At 44.3% G+C, this 20,085-nt stretch overlaps 1 protein-coding gene across 1 annotated transcript in view; it reads left to right on the top strand.

The window, feature by feature from the left end:
- The first annotated feature begins 1,149 nt into the window (after positions 1-1,149).
- Positions 1,150-20,085, top strand: part of LOC137643732 (uncharacterized) — a 36,557-nt gene continuing 17,621 nt past the window's right edge. Inside the window, exons 1-3 of the mRNA XM_068376433.1 lie at positions 1,150-1,372; positions 1,535-1,792; positions 12,828-12,977. Of these exons, the coding sequence (XP_068232534.1) occupies positions 1,630-1,792; positions 12,828-12,977 (313 nt within the window). The 5' untranslated portion in view covers positions 1,150-1,372; positions 1,535-1,629. The remainder of the gene's footprint in view (positions 1,373-1,534; positions 1,793-12,827; positions 12,978-20,085) is intronic.

Genomic DNA, 20,085 nt, shown 5'->3' on the forward strand with positions numbered 1-20,085 from the left:
CTCCAGCTTCGTAGTTGGAGAAGGGTCTACTGCCTCTTCCCGATAACTTAATATATACCCATGCCTTTTTTCTTGTACTTGTGTTCACAGGTTGTCGCAGCCTTCCGTCATTCTGGGATGCAAGTCAAGTTAGTTTTAATGTGTTCACAGGTATTCTGTGAAGGTTGTCGCAGCCTTCCGTCAATCTGGCATGCAAATCAAATTAGTTTTAATGTGTTCATAGGTTGTCTGTGAAGGTTGTCGCAGCCAGCCGTCAGTCTGGGATGCAGCTCAAGCTAGTTTAAAAAAAAAAAAATTGAATAGGTGGTCGGAATTAGTATCCTTGGCTATGTCAGGTTTGCAAGGGTGGTGGTCTAGTCATGCTAAGGTCGAGGACCTTGTGGCAGCCCCAAGAGACTTTTACAGCCCCCTGAGTGGATCGCTGAGTCTCTTAAGGAATGCATGCGAAATGAGGCAGTATCATTGTGAAGCCAGCTTCCTTATCAGGTTAGAATCAGATTGTTAGTACTACTATTTGTAGTCATTAATAATTATACGAATTCCCAATGGGATGAGGTTTTCAACCCACCACCAATGGTGTGAATCAGCTATATATATGCAACTACCAGGGAAGTTACATATTTAAAAATGGTATTTTTATTATAAAATAAATTTTTAAATATACTTACCTGGTAGTTACATATATAAAAGGGCCCTCCCTCCTCCCCTCTGAAAACAGAGACATGGAATTTCTGAAGAATGTTGGGAATGGTTATGATAACCTACGAGTGATGGCGCTCATGCATGACCACCTACTGTCATGGCGGCGATCGCCACAAATTTGAATTTTCTGTCGTGCTGCGTTGAAATGCGAGATTTAAGCTATATATATGTAACTACCAGGTAAATATATTTAAAAATTTATTTTATAATAAAAACACCATATTGATTTTCAAACCAAATTCTCTGATGCCAATTTAGTTTTAACATGTCACAATACCAAACCTAAATTTCTATTCAGTATTTCTGATGGCTAGATAGAACATGGAAAGATTTTGTATCATTAAACTTAGAACCTTTATGATTAAAACTTTTGTAAAGACATAATTCAGTAACTTGCCTATATTTCTGTGTAATGCTTTTATACTTTTACATGTACAGAGAAAAAGAAACGAAGCTGTAGAAGCAGCTTTAGATTCTGGTGCTGTTAATGAAGTTCAAGTAGATGTCAAGAAGAAGAAAAAGAAAAAGAAGAAGAAAGAAAATGGAGAGTTATCCGAGTCGATCAACAGCGAAGGTGTAATGAAATGAACAAGCACAGATGAAACAGAAAAAGATGAGGACCAAAATGAAGGAGAAGAGACAGGTTATGAAAGCGAGGAGTTAACAGCTGGTAAGAATGTAGTATGGATTTTGTTATAATTTTTTATTCAGTTTTATAAAGTGTGGTTATCACGCATTGTTAAAAGATATATAAAAAAAGTAGAGTACATTACATTTCCTCTAAAAATTTTATTCTTTAATATCATTTTCAATGGAGGCATTGATTTTCCAGGCTCTAGTACTCTTGGTTTTGATTCAGCAACGAGTCGATCATTTGAAAGTCTGCGTGGAAGTGTGTCAGATGTAACCTTGAATGCCATAGAGAAAATGGGCTTTAAGACTATGACAGAAATCCAGGCAAAGGCCATTCCCCCTCTTTTGGAAGGCAAGGATTTACGAGGAACAGCCAAGACTGGTGCTGGAGAAACTCTGGTATTTGCACTACATGTTGTTGAACTCCTGTCAACTTTGCAGTTCAAGCCCAGAAATGGTAAGTTTATTTATTTTTATTAATAAAACAAATATATTTTTCAGCATGTTGATAAGACTGTTTTATATTTTTTTGATTTTTAATTTCTCAACATTTTATGTACACTCAGTATATAAGATTTCTTCCTGTGCATACACACACCTTTCATCCTTAAAAACAGGGAATGTCTTTAGCAGAGTTGGAACAGCCATTGAATTCATTAATGAGATAGTTAATGACAGTTGGTGAGTGCCCACATGCTTGTCAATGACTTTACTTTGATCTTTGGCCACAACTAGTACAGATGTACTTTTGCAACTATCCAAGGCTGTTTAATCTCTTTCGTATACTACCTTTTCTTTTACTACTTTTTAGTTTGAATGGTTAATATCAGCTTTATATTAATAATGGAACAAAACACGATTACAATTGTAAATTGGACACAGCATCAGTTTACGAACCAGCAATAGATACGCTCACTATGCTAAGGCCATAATTGTTCACAAATATCCCCTTTTTACTGAATGTAGATCCGGGCCACCAGTAAACAGTCGTTTGCGTTGTAGATCGAAAAGGCTACATCTTCTGCATTATTCTTGGTAAACTTGTGAATTGCTAGAGAGACTGTTTATTACTTTGCGCTCTTCGTCGAGTTCGTTGTTTGCTTGAGGATCAGGGAGAATTCGAATGTTCATAAAAAAGTTTTTTTTTTTTTTCAGAATTGTGGAGTTCGAAAGGTAGAATGACTGGCTCTTCTACTTCTTCTCTCTTACCTGCTCTCCTGGGGATAAAGCAATTGTTACTGTCCCTTCCCTCCCTTAAAGAGGGTGAGGATTGTGGAAGGACTACCAAACCCTAGATCATCATTAGCTTGGTATTTCATTCCGGGCTGCTCTTCCCTCCTAGTGATGGATTTCTCCTTTGACCAAACACCAAGTACTTAACAAGTACAGGTCAGGCCTTACCAGCTTACTCAACCCTATTATGGGCAGATTGGGGGTTGCTGGAGTAGTCATCTTCACTCCCATACAGGACCAATGGGACATTTTATTATTATTATTTTTTCAATATTAAACTTACCCGATAATCATGTAGCTGTCAACTCCGTTGCCCGACAGAATTCTATGGAGGGATACGCCAGCTATCACAATACTAGAAGGGGGTGTACTTACCAGCGCCACCTGTGGCCAGGTACTCAAGTACTTCTTGTTGACACCTCCTCAATTATTCCTCTGTCGTGCTTCCGGCAAGACGTTCTCGGATACGCTTATGTTCTTGGAGTATTTTCACGACTTTGGTGAAGTATTTCTCTTTGATTTCGGCTGTCGCTTTACTGGAAACTTCTATATTAGCTTAGTTAGCTTTTGGAATTAATTTGATTAATTATGGTGACGAAGAGAGTATGAACTCTCTTTCACCTTTCAATGGCCGACCCTTCCCTTAGACGGAAGTGTTGGTGTCTAAGAGAGTATTGACTCTCTTTCTTAATTTTGCTTAACAAAAGTTATAGATTTATTTTATATCTCTCCGCCTCTTATAGGCCTCTTCGATTAACTTCCTTTTATTATAAACTTATTAAAATTAATTTTTTTATTTGTTTATATTCGACCTTCCTAATAGTAGGCGGTCTTTTCTTGGTACCGAAGTTAATTAACATTGAGCCCGTCATTTCGGTTTTACCTGTTAACATATGCTATTTTAATGTCTTTGAAAGAATTTCTTTGATAGTCTAGTACTGTTTTCAAAGTTGAACTAACGTTTTGTTTTGTCTCTGCAGTTGTTGACGTTCAGAACGTTCAACTTGCACTCTATCGTTACGATAGAGAAAGATTTTTCACGGTTTCACGTTGCAGTAAGAGTAACCGTGTCTAGCGTTTTGTTCATTCTTTCTTAACTTAATGGTTTTGATCCTAATAAAGGAACTTTTCATTTTGGGAAATATTTCAGTTTTTTCCTTTAACAATAATATGTTTTAACGATATATATGATTGGGCTCTTCTCTCAGGTTCTAAGTCAAGAGAGAGAGAGAGAGAGAGAGAGATAGAGACGGAGGGAGAAAGAGGAGGATAAACGTTTCTTTCAAGCCTGCCAGGCGTACGAGTAACGTTGTTATCGTTTTTGCTCTTCTCCCTAGTCTCTTTAGGGGAAGAAAGTAAACGTTTCTAGAGTGATCTAGTGTTTAGTCTCTTTCCAGCCACTGAATTATTTATCTTTCATTAGATTTTTCTGTTACATTGTAATTCTGTTTTCGCAATTACTAACTTTTGAGAAAGGATAGAATTGCGTGTTTCAGGTACAAACCACTTAAAGTTTCGAGTTCAGTGAAATAAGTGCAAACAGAAAATCAAAGTGATAAGTGATTAGCGCAAAGTGTGTCAGTGTTGTGCGTGAGGGTACTTCTGTGCGCGCCAGTCGTCCTCCCAGTCCGGGACCTCTTGCAAGCTCCCAAGCCCAGGGGAGAAGCAATGTCGAAGGGCATAAGGGTTCAGCAGGCCTTGATCGGCGCACAGAAGTATCCTCGGTGGTTGTGGGCGTGTCTTACCGAGACCGTCACTCCCACCCGCAGACGATTAACCCGGATGCAGTCATTGGGTTAGCTCTGACTCTCCTCAGTCATCAGTTGAATGCACTCCGCCTCAGAGGAGTAAGGTTCTGCCGCAACAGATCTCTGCTGTTAAGGCTTTACCTCAGCAGACCTTAGTGTCTGCCGACCCCAAGTTGACTCTACTGCAGTCCATGCAGTCACAACTTTCGGTCTTGATGCGTGAGTGTCGGGCTGAGAGTGTTGCGCCTCCGCCTCCGCCTACACTCCCTCCGCCTGCGCTCGCTCCGCCTGATCGCAGTACCACCTGCCAGGCGTACGATGTTGAGCCACGTTCTGAGTTTGCTGTTCCCAGTGGTGTTCAGCCTCCGCCTTCTTTAAGGCAACCTTTACAATGGGATCAGGAGGATTATACCTCTCTTCCTCCGCCTCCACTTGCTGCTCCACCAGTGATGCAACACTCGGTTGAGGTACAACAACCTCTCCCGTCCTTGAGTCAGTCTCCTCAGCTCTCGCTGCAGCGAGCTCAACCTTCCACAAGGCAAGCACCACTACACCTTAGCCTTGCGCCTCAGGAGCCTCAGCTTGCGAGACATTTACCTTGTTCTGCGCAACCTCTACCTCATCGCGCTCCGCTCACACCACAGGAACAGGAACTTGCTACTCCGCTTCCGCCAACCGCTCAGCAAGCGCAACCCTTGGGTTCAGCCACTCATGCCAGGAGTCAGCCTCCTCCACCCATGCGCCTACCTTCTGCTACTTCCTTTGATCAGCCTTTGCAGACTGAGCCTCAGGTGTTCCCTCAACAGAATCTTGAAGAGGAAACCACAACTATTGTTGTTCCAGCTCGTTCTGACTCTGCTGTTCAGCATACCTTACCTCCATTTTCAAACCTTATGATAATGGAGGTTATTTGTATTACTTATAAAAATATATTTGTATTCCTTGCAATATATTTTTAACAATATCGCAGAATATGGCAAAAAATATGAATCATGAGTTATGAATGTAAGGTAAATATTATGTTGATATTTAAACCCCATGCAAGCATGCATAAAGCACTCTAGCACTGGTCATGGAATTTCTGAGAAATGTTAAACGCCATGCACACGCTCTGCTTACCTTACAGCATGCTCTACATACAGCATGCTCTGCTTACAGCATGCTCTGCATACTACATGCTCTGCATACAGCATGCTCTGCATTCAGCATGCTCTGCATACAACATGCTCTACATACAGCATGCTCTGCATACAGCATGCTCTGCATACTACATGCTCTGCATACAGCATGCTCTGCATTCAGCATGCTCTGCATACAACATGCTCTACATACAGCATGCTCTGCATACAGCATGCTCTGCATACAACATGCTCTGCATACAGCATGCTCTGCATTCAGCATGCTCTGCATACAACATGCTCTGCATACAGCATGCTCTGCATTCAGCATGCTCTGCATACAACATGCTCTACATACAGCATGCTCTGCATACAGCATACTCTGCATACAACATGCTCTGCATACCTTACCGCATGCTTCTCAGTCACACATCTTTGGTTGTTGCCAACTCACTAGACTGTCAAGCAGTTTCATAACGTTGCCTTCTAGTCTGCTGCTTTTGCACCAGTGAACCCTCACTGAGAGAACTTAGCTTTTCTAGGATATGGTCCCTGTAGATGAGAAAGTTCTTTTCTCCCTCCTTCTGATATTCCCTTGAGGACTTTGTCATTTGGAGGGAGCCTTTAGCTGCATAGCCTCTTATGGACTTTTATTTAAGCATAACATGCTTCCAGGGAAGGTAATGGTTCCACTTCAGTCGCTAATCCCGTCTGTTACCACACCTGCTCCCTTAGACCTTGAGCTGTGTTGCAAGACATGCAGTCCAAGCTTAGTCCTTGTTAGAGGATTTTTTGTTTACGGAGTCAATGTGTCACAGGGAAGATGTTCAACAACCAACAGAAGTGACTTGTTGTGACGCAGTGCGGCAACCTCAGCAACCCGATAAGGAGTTGTCTGTACGACCCAGACAGTCTAGACAGATTCGGGTTGTCACTGTACTTCCTCGCTTGCCCATGATTGACAGTTCACAGACTGTGCAGCAGTATCATGATCTTGTGTCCGGCTCCGTCAGACGACTGGCTTTTAAGAGCTCCCACAAGTCGTCGCTGTCTGGAGATTTTCAAATGGACTATGGATCTGACCAAGGAACTGGGCCTCCTGGTCAATTTTGAGGAGTCTCAGCTCGTTCCATCCCAGACCATTGTCTCCTTGGGTATGGATCTTCAGAGTCGAGCTTTTCGGACTTTTCCGTCGGCCCCAAGGATCTTCCAAGCCCTAGAATGCATCCAGAGCATGCTGAGAAGGAACCGATGCTCAGTCAGGTAGTGGATGAGTCTAACAGGGACACTTTCATCTCTGGCCCTGTTCATCGTGTTAGGGAGACTCCACCTCCCCCCCCCTTCAGTATCATCTAGCTGCTCACTGGATAAAGGACATGACGCTAGAGACGGTCTCAGTTCCTGTTTCCGAAGAGAGGAGGTCTTCTCTCGCGTGGTGTAAGAACAGCTTTCTTCTCAAGGAAGTCTACCTTTGGCTGTTCAGAAACACGACCGCCGTCTCCTCTCGGACGCATCAGACACGGGCTGGGGTGCGACTTTGGACGGACAAGAATGCTCGGGAACATGGAATCAGGAGCAAAGGACACTTCACATCAATTGCAAGGAGTTGTTGGCGGTTATTCTGGCCTTGATAAACTTCAAGTCCCTCCAGCTTAACAAAGTGGTGGAGGTGGACTCTGACAACACCACAGCCCTGGCTTACATCTTCAAGCAGGGAGGGACTCTTTCGTGGAAGTTGTTCTAGATCGCAAGGGACCTACTCATCTGGTCTAAAGATCGAAAGCTAACTGGTAACGAGGTTCATTCAGGGTGGTATGAATGTCATGGCAGATCACCTCAGACGGAAGGGTCAGGTCATCCCCACAGAGTGGACCCTTCTCAAGAATGTTTGCAACAGACTTTGGGCCCTGTGGGGTCAGCCAACCATAGATCTGTTCACTACCTCGATAACCTAGAGACTCCTGTTGTTTTGTTCTCCGATTCCAGACCCAGCAGCAGTTCACGTGGATGCTTTTCTGCTGGATTGGTTCCATCTCGACCTGTATGCATTCCCGCCGTTCAAGATTGTCAACAGGGTACTTCAGAAGTTCTCCTCTCACAAAGGGACACGGCTGACGTTGGTTGGCTCCGCTCTGGTCCGCGAGAGAATGGTTCTTAGAGGTACTGCAATGGCTGGTCGACTTTCCCAGGACTCTTCCTCTAGGAGTGAACCTTCTAAGTCTACCTCACGTAAAGAAGGTACACCCAATCCTCCACGCTCTTCGTCTGACTGCCTTCAGACTTTCGAAAGACTCTCAAGAGCTAGGGGCTTTTCGAAGGAGGCAGCCAGAGCGATTGCCAAAGCAAGGAGAACATCCACTCTCAGAATCTATCAGTCTCAAGGGGAAGTCTTCCGTAGCTGGTACAAGACCAATGCAGTTTCCTCAACCAGTACCACTGTAACCCAGATTGCTGACTTCCTGTTATATCTAAGGAAAGTAAGATCCCTTTCAGCTCCTACGATCAAGGGTTACAGAAGTATGTTGGCAGCGGTTTTCCGCCACAGAGGCTTGGATCTTTCCACCAACAAAGATCTACAGGACCTCCCTAGGTCTTTTGAGACCTCAAAGGAACGTCGGTTGTCCACTCCAGGCTGGAATCTAGACGTGGTCCTAAGGTTCCTTATGTCATCAAGATTTGAACCTCTCCAATCAGCCTCTTTTTAGGACCTCACATTAAAAACTCTTTTCCTCGTGTGCTTGACAACAGCTAAAAGAGTAAGTGAGATCCACGCCTTCAGTAGGATCATTGTTTTCACATCTGAAACGGCTACATGTTCCTTGCAGCTCGGTTTTTGCTAAACGAGCTTCCTTCACGTCCTTGGCCTAAGTCGTTCGAGATCCCAAGCCTGTCCAACTTGGTGGGGAATGATCTGAAGAGAGTACTTTGCCCAGTTAGAGCTCTTAGGTACTATCTAAAAAGGTCTTAACCTTTACAAGGACAATCAGAAGCCTTATAGTGTGCTATCAAGAAACCTTCTTTTCCAAGTTCTAAGAACTCAGTTTCTTACTATTCAGGCTTCTGATTAGAGAAACACATTCTCATCTGAAGGAAGAAGACCTTGCTTTGCTGAAGGTAAGGACACATGAAGTGGGAGCTGTGGCTACTTCAGTGGCCTTCAAACAGAACCATTCTCTGCAGAGTGTTATGGATGCAACCTATTGGAGAAGCAAGTCAGTGTTCGCATCATTCTATCTCAAAGATGTCCAGTCTCTTTACGAGTACTGCTACACCCTGGGACCATTCGTAGCAACGAATGCAGTAGTAGGCGAGGGCTCAGCCACTACATTCCCATAATCCCATAACCTTTTAACCTTTCTCTTGAATACTTTTTATGGGTTGTACGGTCGGCTAAGAAGCCTTCCACATCCTTGTTGATTTGGCGGGTGGTCAATTCTTTCTTGAGAAGCGCCGAGGTTAAAGGTTGTGATGAGGTCCTTTAGTATGGGTTGCAGCCCTGTATACTTTAGCACCTTTGAGTTGATTCAGCCTCCCAAGAGGAACGCTGCGCTCAGTAAGGAAGACGATCTTATTAAAGGCAGAGTAACGGTTCAAGTCGACTTCCTTACCAGGTACTTATTATTTCATTGTTATTGTGGATAACTGATTATATGAAATACGGGATACTTAGCTATCCTTTAGTCTTGTACACTGGTTTTTCACCCACCCCCCTGGGTGTGAATCAGCTACATGATTATCGGGTAAGTTTAATATTGAAAAATGTTATTTTTATTAGTAAAATAAATTTTTGAATATACTTACCCGATAATCATGATTTAATCGACCCTCCCTTCCTCCCCATAGAGAACCAGTGGACCGAGGAATAATTGAGGAGGTGTCAACAAGAAGTACTTGAGTACCTGGCCACAGGTGGCGCTGGTAAGTACACCCCCTTCTAGTATTGTGATAGCTGGCGTATCCCTCCATAGAATTCTGTCGGGCAACGGAGTTGACAGCTACATGATTATCGGGTAAGTATATTCAAAAATTTATTTTACTAATAAAAATAACATATTACGAGCCAATTATTGACAGAAGGAAGTTCAGAGTTAGTGTGGGTAAGAGTAAGGTTATGAGTGTACGAGAAGAGAATGTGATGTGAGGTTGAAAGTTGTGTTGAATGGAGAGTTACTTGAAGTAGATCAGTTTAAGTACATGGGGTCTGTTGTTGCAGCAAATGGTGGAGTGGAAGCAGATGTACGACAGAGAGTGAATGAAGGATGCAAAGTGTTTTGGGGTAGTGAAGGAATTGGTAAAGAATAGAGGGTTAGGCATGAATTTCAAAAGAGTTCTGTATGAGAAAGTGATTGTACCAACTCTGATATATGGATCAGAGTTGTGAGGAAGAGACAGAAATTGAATGTGTTTGAGATGAAGTTTCTGAGGAGTATGGCTGGTGTATCTCGAGTAGATAGGGTTAGGAACAAAGTACAGTAGTGAGGGTGAGAATGTTTGTAAGAAATGATTTAGCAGCTAGAGGTGTTGAGGTGGTTTGGCCTTGTTGAGAGAATGGAAAATGGCAGTCTGCTAAAGGAGGTGATGAATGCAAGAGTTGATGGGAGAAGTACAAGAAGAAGGCCAAGTCTGGGTGGGTGGGTGGATGGAGTGAAGAAAGCTCTGGGTGATAGGAGGATAGATGTGAGAGGGGCAAGAGAGCGTGCTAGAAATAGGAATGAATGGCGAGCGATTGTGACACAGTTCCGGTAGTCCCTGCTGCTTCCTCCGGTTGCCTTGGGTGACCACGAAGGTAGCAGCAGTAGGGGATTCAGTGTTGTGAATCTTCATCTGTGGTGGATAACAGGGGAGGGTGGGCTGTGGCACCCTAGCAATACCAGCCGAACTCGATTGAGTCCCTCGTCTGGCTGGGAGGAACATAGAGAGGGAGGGTCCCCTTTTTATCATTAGTTTGATGTCGGGTAACCCCCAAAATTGGGGGAAGTGCTTTGGTATATTGATAGATTATTACTAGCTAAGCTACAGCAATAGTAGGAAAAGCAAGATGCTCTAATTCCAAGGTCTCCAACAAGTAAAGATAACCCTGTGAGGAAAGGAAATAAGGAAATAAATAAATATGAGAAATCATGGACAATTGAAATATTTTGAAAACAGTAACAACATTAAAACTTATTTCATATGTAAACTGTAGAAAGACTTTTGTCAGCCTGTTTAACATAAGAACATTTGCTGCAAGTTTGAACTTTTGAAGTTCTACCAATTCAACTACCCAATTAGGAAGATCATTCCACAACATGGTCACAGCTGGAATAAAGCTTCTAGAATACCGTGTAGTATTGAGCCAGATGATGGAGAAGGCCTTATTATTAGAATTAACTGCAGGCTTAATATTACGAACAGGATGGAACTGTCCGGGAAGATCCAAATGAAAATAATGATCAGAATTATGAAAAATCTTATGCAACATGCATAACAAACTAATTGAACGAAGGGGCCAAAGATTAATATCTAGATCAGGAATAAGAAATTTGATCGACTGTAAGTTCCTGTCCAACAAATTAAGATGAAAATCAGCAGCAGAAGACCAAACAGAACAATTCTCAAAATAAAGTAGAATGAAAGAATTAAAACTTCAGAATAGATTGATCACCGAAAATCTTAAAAGACTTTCTCTCGAAGCAAATTTTTTGTGCACTTGAAGAAGACAATCTAATGCATTTCTCAAAAGTAAATTTGCTGTTGAGAATCACACCTAAAATTTTAAAATTCGTACAGACTTAAAGAAACATTATCAATGCTGAGATCCAGATGAGGAGCCACTGTTCTTGACCTACTTATAATTATATTTTGAGTTTTGTTAGGATTCAACTTCATGCCCCATAATTGGCACCATGCACTAATTTTAGCTTCATCTCTATTAAGGGATTCAGGGAAAAAAAACGAACTAGGTTGGTTCTAAGAGACTTTTACCCACCAATAAGTGAGTCTCCCTATTTTAAAGGACAAAAGCTTTGTAGGAACAAATTTTAAAAGTAATTTTTATTTTTCCCAGCTATACAAACCTGACCCCTTTTAAAGTTGAACTTCCCACCCCCAACCAACCCTTTCAGTCCTAAGCCAAGTCAAAAGTGAAGAGTCTTAGACAAAGCCCTTGCTCACCACCTGTCATTAACTACCTCGGTAATGATTTCAAGAGGAGTTCCGTCTGTGCTGAAGACAATTTCCTATTTCAAAGGAATCTGGTTTTCATAGCAAGGAAAAATACAAAATACTTTTAGAATTTAAAATTTTTTTTGCTTTAGAATGGGGGTCAAAGATATGAAAAATCAAGGTTGCCAGTGTGTGTCATGTGTTAATTTCTGAGTTCACTCATAGAGAATATATTGAGGTAAGGTAAATATTAATTATATTATTTTATAATTCATATTACCCTATAGAGTTATAAAATTGGGTTGTAAGCAATTTTCATACTTAATTATATTTTTTCTTATTTCATCAAGTAAGATTACGGGTAGTCAAGAATTTGGATGAAAGTCAAGTTCCCTCGGATTTTTTAGAAAAGAAGTTATATCGTTTCTTTGGTATTTGAGATAGTGGTCTAAAGAATAGCTAATAGTTGTTTGATCAGAGTTACTGTTTATCACCTAGCCAAAGAATAGAAAATTGTAATGTAGAAAGATTATTAGTGAAATGTTCAAGCCTGTTTATCAACGGCTATGTATATTATTGTTGTTATAAATCAAAAATGAAAAAGACATTAAGTCACTTTTTCACCTGGGGTTTTCCCAAAGGAAGAGTTCTTATGTGAGTAAAATATTGAGCAAAGTAAAGTTAAAGTTGGGTAGCAACAAAAGACTAAGAAATGTGTGGGGGGGGGGGAGTAATTGGCAGAAAGCTTTGTGTCTGGTGCTAGAGATTCTGCATCAAACTGTTATTACCACTACTGTACTGTATAATGTGTTTCATAAAACACCAGTAGGTGATGAGTCAGTGCAGTATTTATGCTTATCCAGTGTACTGTATATGCGATATGCACGATGGTTACATATACTGTAAATGGCCATGAAAGTATAAAAAATCAATACAGAGTATCATAGAATCAGTTGTGTCAGTAATGTAATAACAGTTTTAATGGTTATTCAGTATTGTTTATTATATATGTAGAATATTCATGAAATGCTTTTGATACAATAATTTTATGCGGTGTTGCATTTAAGGGTTGCAACCTGACTGTACAGTTACCTAATACTGAATCTTTAGATATTTAATGCCTTCGTTATTTCCCAATAGCAGGCTTGATTTTGGACTAATGATCTATTGAATGGGGGTTATTTATAATTTTTTACTTGCATGAATATTATTCTGTTCTTGATGTATAGTTTTATGCTTAAAATTGTAGGTACTGGAGCTATCATCATATCCCCCAACCGTGAATTGTCCATGCAGACCTTCACTGTGTTGACGGAACTTATGCAAGAAAGATCTCAGACTTTGGGACTCATTATGGGAGGTGCTAATCGCAAAGCAGAAGTAGAAAAGCTTGGTAAAGGTAAGGATAGATTTCCTGTTTAATAGCTCTATTCTATGTTGGTTCCGTAACTGGAATACAAACCTACGCTATTTATTTAGAGCTATTATTTTCTGCGCAGCGGAGAAGACGAGCCATTAAAATTTAGCGAGGGTTAACTACCCACACCGCTAGTTAGTGGGGGTAAGGGGGTTAGCTTGCTACCACTCCCACTCACACACCGGGGATTTAGCTCACTTTACTTTTGGCTCGGATGGAGACCGGTTGTATCCGCTCTTCCTCCTCGCCTATTCTGAACTGCCATTAATTTTTGTCTTTTAACTTACTTTTTCTTATATATATATATATATATATATATATATATATATATAATATATATATATATATATATATATATATATATATATATATATATATATATATATATATATATATATATAGTCAGCGTCAAAAGTTGTTTCGGGCACCCCAAAACACCCCCACTCACTCACAACAGCGGTATAAAAATAACAATAACATCCTTATAAAAAAAGAAAACAAGAATAAATTTTGATGGCATACTAACCTAATATTAATCAATAGCTAGTGTGCTTCTCCTTCCTATTCAGTGTCTCCCTCAACCGTTTTGGCAATGAGTTTGCAAGATTTTGCAGGATGGATGGCTCGAAGGTGTCCCACGTGCGCTGAATGGCGGCCTTGAGTTTTTCCAGGGAGCTCGTGTCTTCCTCCCTTATCTTCGCCTTTATGATGGCTCAAAGGTTCTCAATGGGGGAAAGATCGGGGGAATTACCAGGCCAGTCTTCAATGAAGTCTATCCCACAATCCTTCAACCACGTTATAACACTTTTAGCTGTGTGCGCAGTAGCCCCGTCCTGTTGAAAAATAGAGGTTCCCGTCTTCTCAAAACTCTCTTCAAGATGGTCGTTCAACAACTCATAGTACGTGTACTGGTTCACTCTCGTGTTCTTATCTAGGAACGTAAGTGTTCCTAAACCCCCATAACCAAAAAACCCCCACACCATAACATACTGGGGGAACTTGCGGCGCTTGGCAACCTGATTGTCTGCGAGCGTGTCCGTCTGGGGCCCCCTCCACACTTTGCTTCCACTCGTGTCCGAGACAAAAAAACTTGCTTCGTCACTCCACAACACTTGTTGCCACTTCTCCAAAGGCCATTCTTTGTATTTCTCAGCAAAAAGTTTCCGGGCGATCACTTGCCGCTTGCTGATGTCGGGTTTCCTAGAAGGGTTCACTTTCTTGTACCCGAGGTCCGTACTCAACCTACGCTGAACAGTGCGAACAGACACGTCCCCCAATAACCTAGGATTCTCAAATTTTATTTTTCAATATTAAACTTACCCGGTGATCATATAGCTGTCAGCTCTGCTGCCCGACAGAAAAACCTAAGGACGAAATACGCCAGCGATCGCTATACAGGTGGGGGTGTACATCAACAGCGCCATCTGTCGAGCAGGTACTCAAGTACTCCATGTCAACACAGAACCAATTTTCTCTCTGTCGTGCCACCGGCAAGACCTACTAAATACGCTGTTGTTTTCTGGATTGATTTTCACGTTATTTGGTGAAGTATTCATTTCTGGTTATTAGCTATCGCTGTGCAGAAGTTATCTTCAATACTTCCTTGCATTCTTTTGTTAGATTTTGGATTATTTGTTGACGACTTGGATAGATTTTGAATTCCCCCCTTTGACTAATTCAAGATGTCTGACCCTTCTCAAGTCCCCAAGTACAGGAAGTGTAGCGCTAGGGACTGTTCAAGGCGTCTTCCGAAGGCCTCTATCGATCCGCACACCATTTGTTCCAATTGTAGGGGTAAAGCCTGTCAATTGGAAGATCGATGTGAGGAATGCGTTGGGCTTTCGGAATTCGATTTTCAAGAATTCCTGAAATATGCACGTAGGCTAGAGAAGGATAGGATCAGGAGGAGTTCGTCTCGCTCAATTGATTTTTCCTCTCCCCATGCCCCACAACCTATTCCTTCCCCTGTAGTGGTTGCACCCGACCCCCCTGCTAGCTCTCATCAACCTTCGATGGCGGATATGATGCGTGCCATCCAGGCTCTAGGTGAGAGAGTCAAGTCATTGGCGAATGACCGCAATCAACTCATGGCTGACGTCAGGGAGTTGAAAGGTAAAAGTGCAGTGGGAAGTGAAGTGAGTGTTAGTGCAGTGAAAAGTGTCAGTGTTACGCATGAGGGTGCGTCTGTTCGTGCCTGTCGTCCTCCCAGTCCGGGACCTCTTGCAAGCTCCCAAGCCCAGGGGAGAAGCAATGTCGTACGACCAAAGGGTTCGACAGGCTTTAATCAGCGGACAGACGTTCCCTCCGTGGTTTCGGACGTATCTTTCCTAGATCGTCCCACCCACAAGAAGACGAGTGAGCCCGTTCATTCCTCGTCTGCGGAAGAGGTTTCACGCCAGAAACGCTGGACCAAGGTCTCACGGCCTCTTAAACGCAAGGTCCCTTCCGAGCAAGTCCAACGGCCCAGGTGTAGCCACTGGGTCAGTTCGGACTCGCTGCAGTCCTCCGACGACTGCACACCTCCTAAGAGAGGCAAAGTGGTACCGCAACAGGCAGTAACTCCGTCTGTTGCCGCACCCGCTGTTGTAGACCCTAAGTCACAACAGGCAGTAACTCCGTCTGTTGCCGCACCCGCTGTTGTAGACCCTAAGTGGTCTTTGCTGCAGTCTATGTAGACTCAGTTAGCTGCTGTTATGCAGGAGTATCGTGCGGAGAAGGTTGACGCTGCACCCGTTAGCCTACAACCTACCACGGTTGTGCGCCCAGCAGACGCTGAGGCTGCCTGCTCCCACACTCCAGCTGTGAGAGCTCCTCCACCCATGCGCAGTCGACCCTACCAGACGCATGCTGACGTTCACAGACGCACGGAACCCTCCGTTGCCGTTCGTGAGCTACCACAACAACAGGAGGGTGGAGTTAAGCTGCCGTGTTTTGACGCGGTGCGTCAGCCTCCGCAACCCACGGTGGTCTCCGCTATCCTTCCACAGTCGGGAGTAGACGCTTTGCGCACCCACTCAGCTATGGTTGTTGCCAGTTCTCAGACTGACCAACAGTGGCATGACGTTGGGTCCAGTGCAGCCACGCATGCACCCGTGCTGCCGGACTCAGCCGTCCAGCTTTTACCTACTCCGTTGCCTCTTCCTCCTCAACATTCAGACGATGGACTCTCTGATGATGACGAAGCTGCACATCTTGACGACCAACACTCGGACATCGACGAACCCAAGACCACGCCTCCCTCCTTAGACTTTAGGAAAGTGCTTGCGCTGTTCAAGGATTTATATCCGGATCAGTTTGTGTCTGCAGCACCACGCTCGCCTCCCTCTGAGTTCGCTTTAGGCATGCAGTCAGCAGCACCTGCCTTTACGAAGCTCGTACTCGCTCGCTCGTCCAAGAGAGCTTTAAGGGTACTGGGAGAGTCGTTGCAGTCCAAAAAGCAACTTGGGAAGACATCCTTCATGTTTCCCCCGGCCAAGCTTGCTTCCAGATCTAGCGTCTGGTATGCCACGGGAGAAGTTCTCGGCTTGGGAGTTCCTGCCTCTGCCCAGGGCGACTTCTCAAGTCTGGTAGACTCTCCCCGCAGGCTGGCTATGAGACGCTCCAAGATTGGCTGGACTCCTTCGGATATGGACCATCTTATGAAGGGAGTTTTCCGTGCATTCGAAGTCTTTAACTTCTTGGACTGGTGTTTGGGAGCGTTGAACAGGAAGACCTCCCCTTCTGATAAGGAAACTTCCATGCTCATTATGTCCTGCATGGACAAAGCCATACGGGATGGTTCTAGTGAGCTTGCGGCTTCTTTCGTGTCCGGGGTCCTCAAGAAGCGGGATCACCTTTGCTCCTTCTTGTCAGCTGGAGTCACCCCATGTCAAAAGTCGGAGCTTATGTTTGCTCCCCTCTCGAAGTGTCTCTTCCCTGTAGAGTTGATCAAGGAGATTGCCGCCTCCTTGATCCAGAAAGACACTCATGACCTGGTGGCGTCATCCGCACGCAAAGCCACCCCTTTGCCCTCCGTGCCTAGACCCAGGATGGACACTCCAGCGTCAAGGTTCATTCCGCCCTTTCGTGGCAGAGCCTCCAGCAGAGGAGGTGCTCGTGCCGGAAGTCAACGTGGGAGCAAGAAGAAGGGTTCCAAGTCCTCTAGAGGCAGAGTCTGACTGCCACCTTCTTCAGACAGCAGTGGGAGCCAGGCTCAAGAACTACTGGCAGGCCTGGGAGAACAGGGGCGCAGACGCACAGTCTGTGAAGTTACTCAGGGAGGGGTACAGGATTCCATTCTTGCGCAACCCCCCTCTAGCAACAACTCCCATCGACCTCTCTCCCAGGTACAGAGAGGAGGACAAGAGACAAGCTTTACAGCAGGAGGTGTCTCTCTTACTACAAAAGGGAGCGGTAGTCATAGTCCGGGACCATCAATCCCCGGGCTTCTACAACCGCCTCTTCTTAGTGCCGAAGAAGACAGGAGGGTGGAGACCGGTGCTAGACGTCAGTGCTCTGAATGTCTTTGTCACAAAGCAGACGTTCACCATGGAGACGACAAAGTCGGTTCTAGCATCGGTCAGGAAGGAAGACTGGATGGTCTCGTTAGACCTAAAGGACGCTTACTTTCACGTCCCCATCCACCCAGATTCCCAACCTTTTCTAAGGTTCGTTTTCGGGAAGGTTGTATACCAGTTCCAAGCCCTGTGCTTTGGCCTAAGCACGGCACCTCTAGTTTTTACCAAACTGATGAGGAATATTGCCAAATTCCTGCATTTAGCAAACATCAGAGCCTCCCTCTATTTGGACGACTGGCTTTTAAGAGCTGCATCAAGTCGTCGCTGTCTGGAGAATCTACAGTGGACTCTAGATCTGACCAAGGAATTGGGTCTCCTGGTCAATATGGAAAAGTCCCAACTCGTCCCATCCCAAACTATAGTATACCTAGGAATGGAGATTCAGAGTCAAGCTTTTCGGGCTTTTCCGTCGGCCCCCAGAATCAGTCAAGCCCAAGAATGCATCCAGTCCATGCTGAAGAAGGACCGATGTTCAGTCAGACAGTGGATGAGTCTGATAGGGACGCTTTCATCACTGGACCAGTTCATCGTGTTAGGGAGACTCCACCTCCGCCCCCTTCAATTTCACTTAGCTGCTCACTGGAGAAAGGACAAGACGGTAGAAGCGGTCTCGGTTCCTATTTCCGAGAAGATGAAGTCTTCACTGACTTGGTGGAAGAACAACATTCTCCTCAGGGAGGGTCTGCCACTGGCTGTTCAGACCCCCGACCACCTTCTCTTCTCGGACGCATCGGACACGGGCTGGGGTGCGACATTGGACGGTCGGGAATGCTCGGGCACGTGGAATGCGGATCAAAGAACGTTGCACATCAACTGCAAGGAGCTACTGGCAGTTCATCTGGCCTTGAGAAGCTTCAAGTCCCTCCTTCTAGGCAAGGTGGTGGATGTGAACTCCGACAACACCACAGCCTTGGCGTACATCTCCAAGCAAGGAGGGACTCATTCGATGACGTTGTACGAGATCGCAAGGGACCTCCTTACCTGGTCAAGAGATCGAAACGTATCCCTAGTAACGAGGTTCATTCAAGGCGACATGAATGTCATGGCAGACCGCCTCAGCCGGAAGGGTCAAATCATCCCAACAGAGTGGATCCTTCACAAGAATGTTTGCAACAGACTATGGGCCTTATGGGGTCAGCCTACCATAGATCTGTTCGCAACCTCGATGACCAAGAGGCTCCCAATTTATTGCTCACCGATTCCGGACCCAGCAGCAGTTCACATAGATGCCTTTCTTCTGGATTGGTCCCATCTAGACCTTTATGCGTTCCCCCCGTTCAAGATCGTCAACAGAGTACTGCAGAAGTTCGCCTCTCACGAAGGGACAAGGTTGACGTTGGTTGCTCCCCTCTGGCCCGCGAGAGAATGGTTCACCGAGGTACTGCAATGGCTAGTAGACGTTCCCAGAACACTTCCTCTAAGAGTGGACCTTCTGCGTCAGCCGCATGTAAAGAAGGTACACCCAAGCCTCCACGCTCTTCGTCTGACTGCCTTCAGACTATCGAAAGACTCTCGAGAGCTAGAGGCTTTTCGAAGGAGGCAGCCAGAGCGATTGCTAGAGCAAGGAGGACATCCACTCTCAAAGTCTACCAGTCGAAGTGGGAAGTCTTCCGAAGCTGGTGCAAGTCGAAATCAGTATCCTCAACCAGTACCTCTGTAACTCAGATAGCTGACTTCCTTTTATACCTAAGGAAGGAAAGATCCCTTTCAGCTCCCACGATCAAAGGTTACAGAAGCATGTTGGCAGCAGTCTTCCGTCACAGAGGCTTAGATCTTTCCAACAACAAAGATCTACAGGACCTCCTTAAGTCTTTTGAGACCTCGAAGGAGCGTCGATTGGCCACACCAGGTTGGAACTTAGACGTGGTACTAAGGTTCCTTATGTCAGCAAGGTTCGAACCACTTCAATCAGCCTCTTTTAAAGATCTCACTTTGAAGACTCTTTTCCTCGTCTGCTTAGCAACAGCTAAAAGAGTCAGTGAGATACACGCCTTCAGCAGGAACATTGGATTTACATCTGAAACGGCTACATGTTCCTTACAGCTTGGTTTTTTAGCCAAAAACGAACTTCCTTCTCGTCCTTGGCCCAAATCGTTCGATATTCCAAGCCTTGCTAATTTGGTTGGAAATGAACAAGAAAGAGTACTATGCCCTGTAAGAGCTCTTAAGTACTATTTGAGACGTACTAAACCATTACGTGGTCAGTCAGAAGCTTTATGGTGCGCCATTAAGAAACCGTCTTTACCTATGTCGAAGAATGCAGTTTCTTATTATATCAGACTTTTGATTCGAGAAGCTCATTCCCATCTGAATGAGGAGGACCATGCTTTGCTGAAGGTAAGGACACATGAAGTTAGAGCTGTCGCAACTTCAGTGGCCTTCAAACAAAACAGATCTCTGCAGAGTGTAATGGATGCAACCTATTGGAGAAGCAAGTCAGTGTTCGCATCATTTTACCTTAAAGATGTCCAGTCTCTTTACGAGAACTGCTACACCCTGGGACCATTCGTAGCAGCGAGTGCAGTAGTGGGTGA

The sequence above is a fragment of the Palaemon carinicauda genome, chromosome 7 (assembly GCF_036898095.1).
Source record: "Palaemon carinicauda isolate YSFRI2023 chromosome 7, ASM3689809v2, whole genome shotgun sequence".
Classification (NCBI taxonomy): Eukaryota; Metazoa; Arthropoda; class Malacostraca; order Decapoda; family Palaemonidae; genus Palaemon; species Palaemon carinicauda.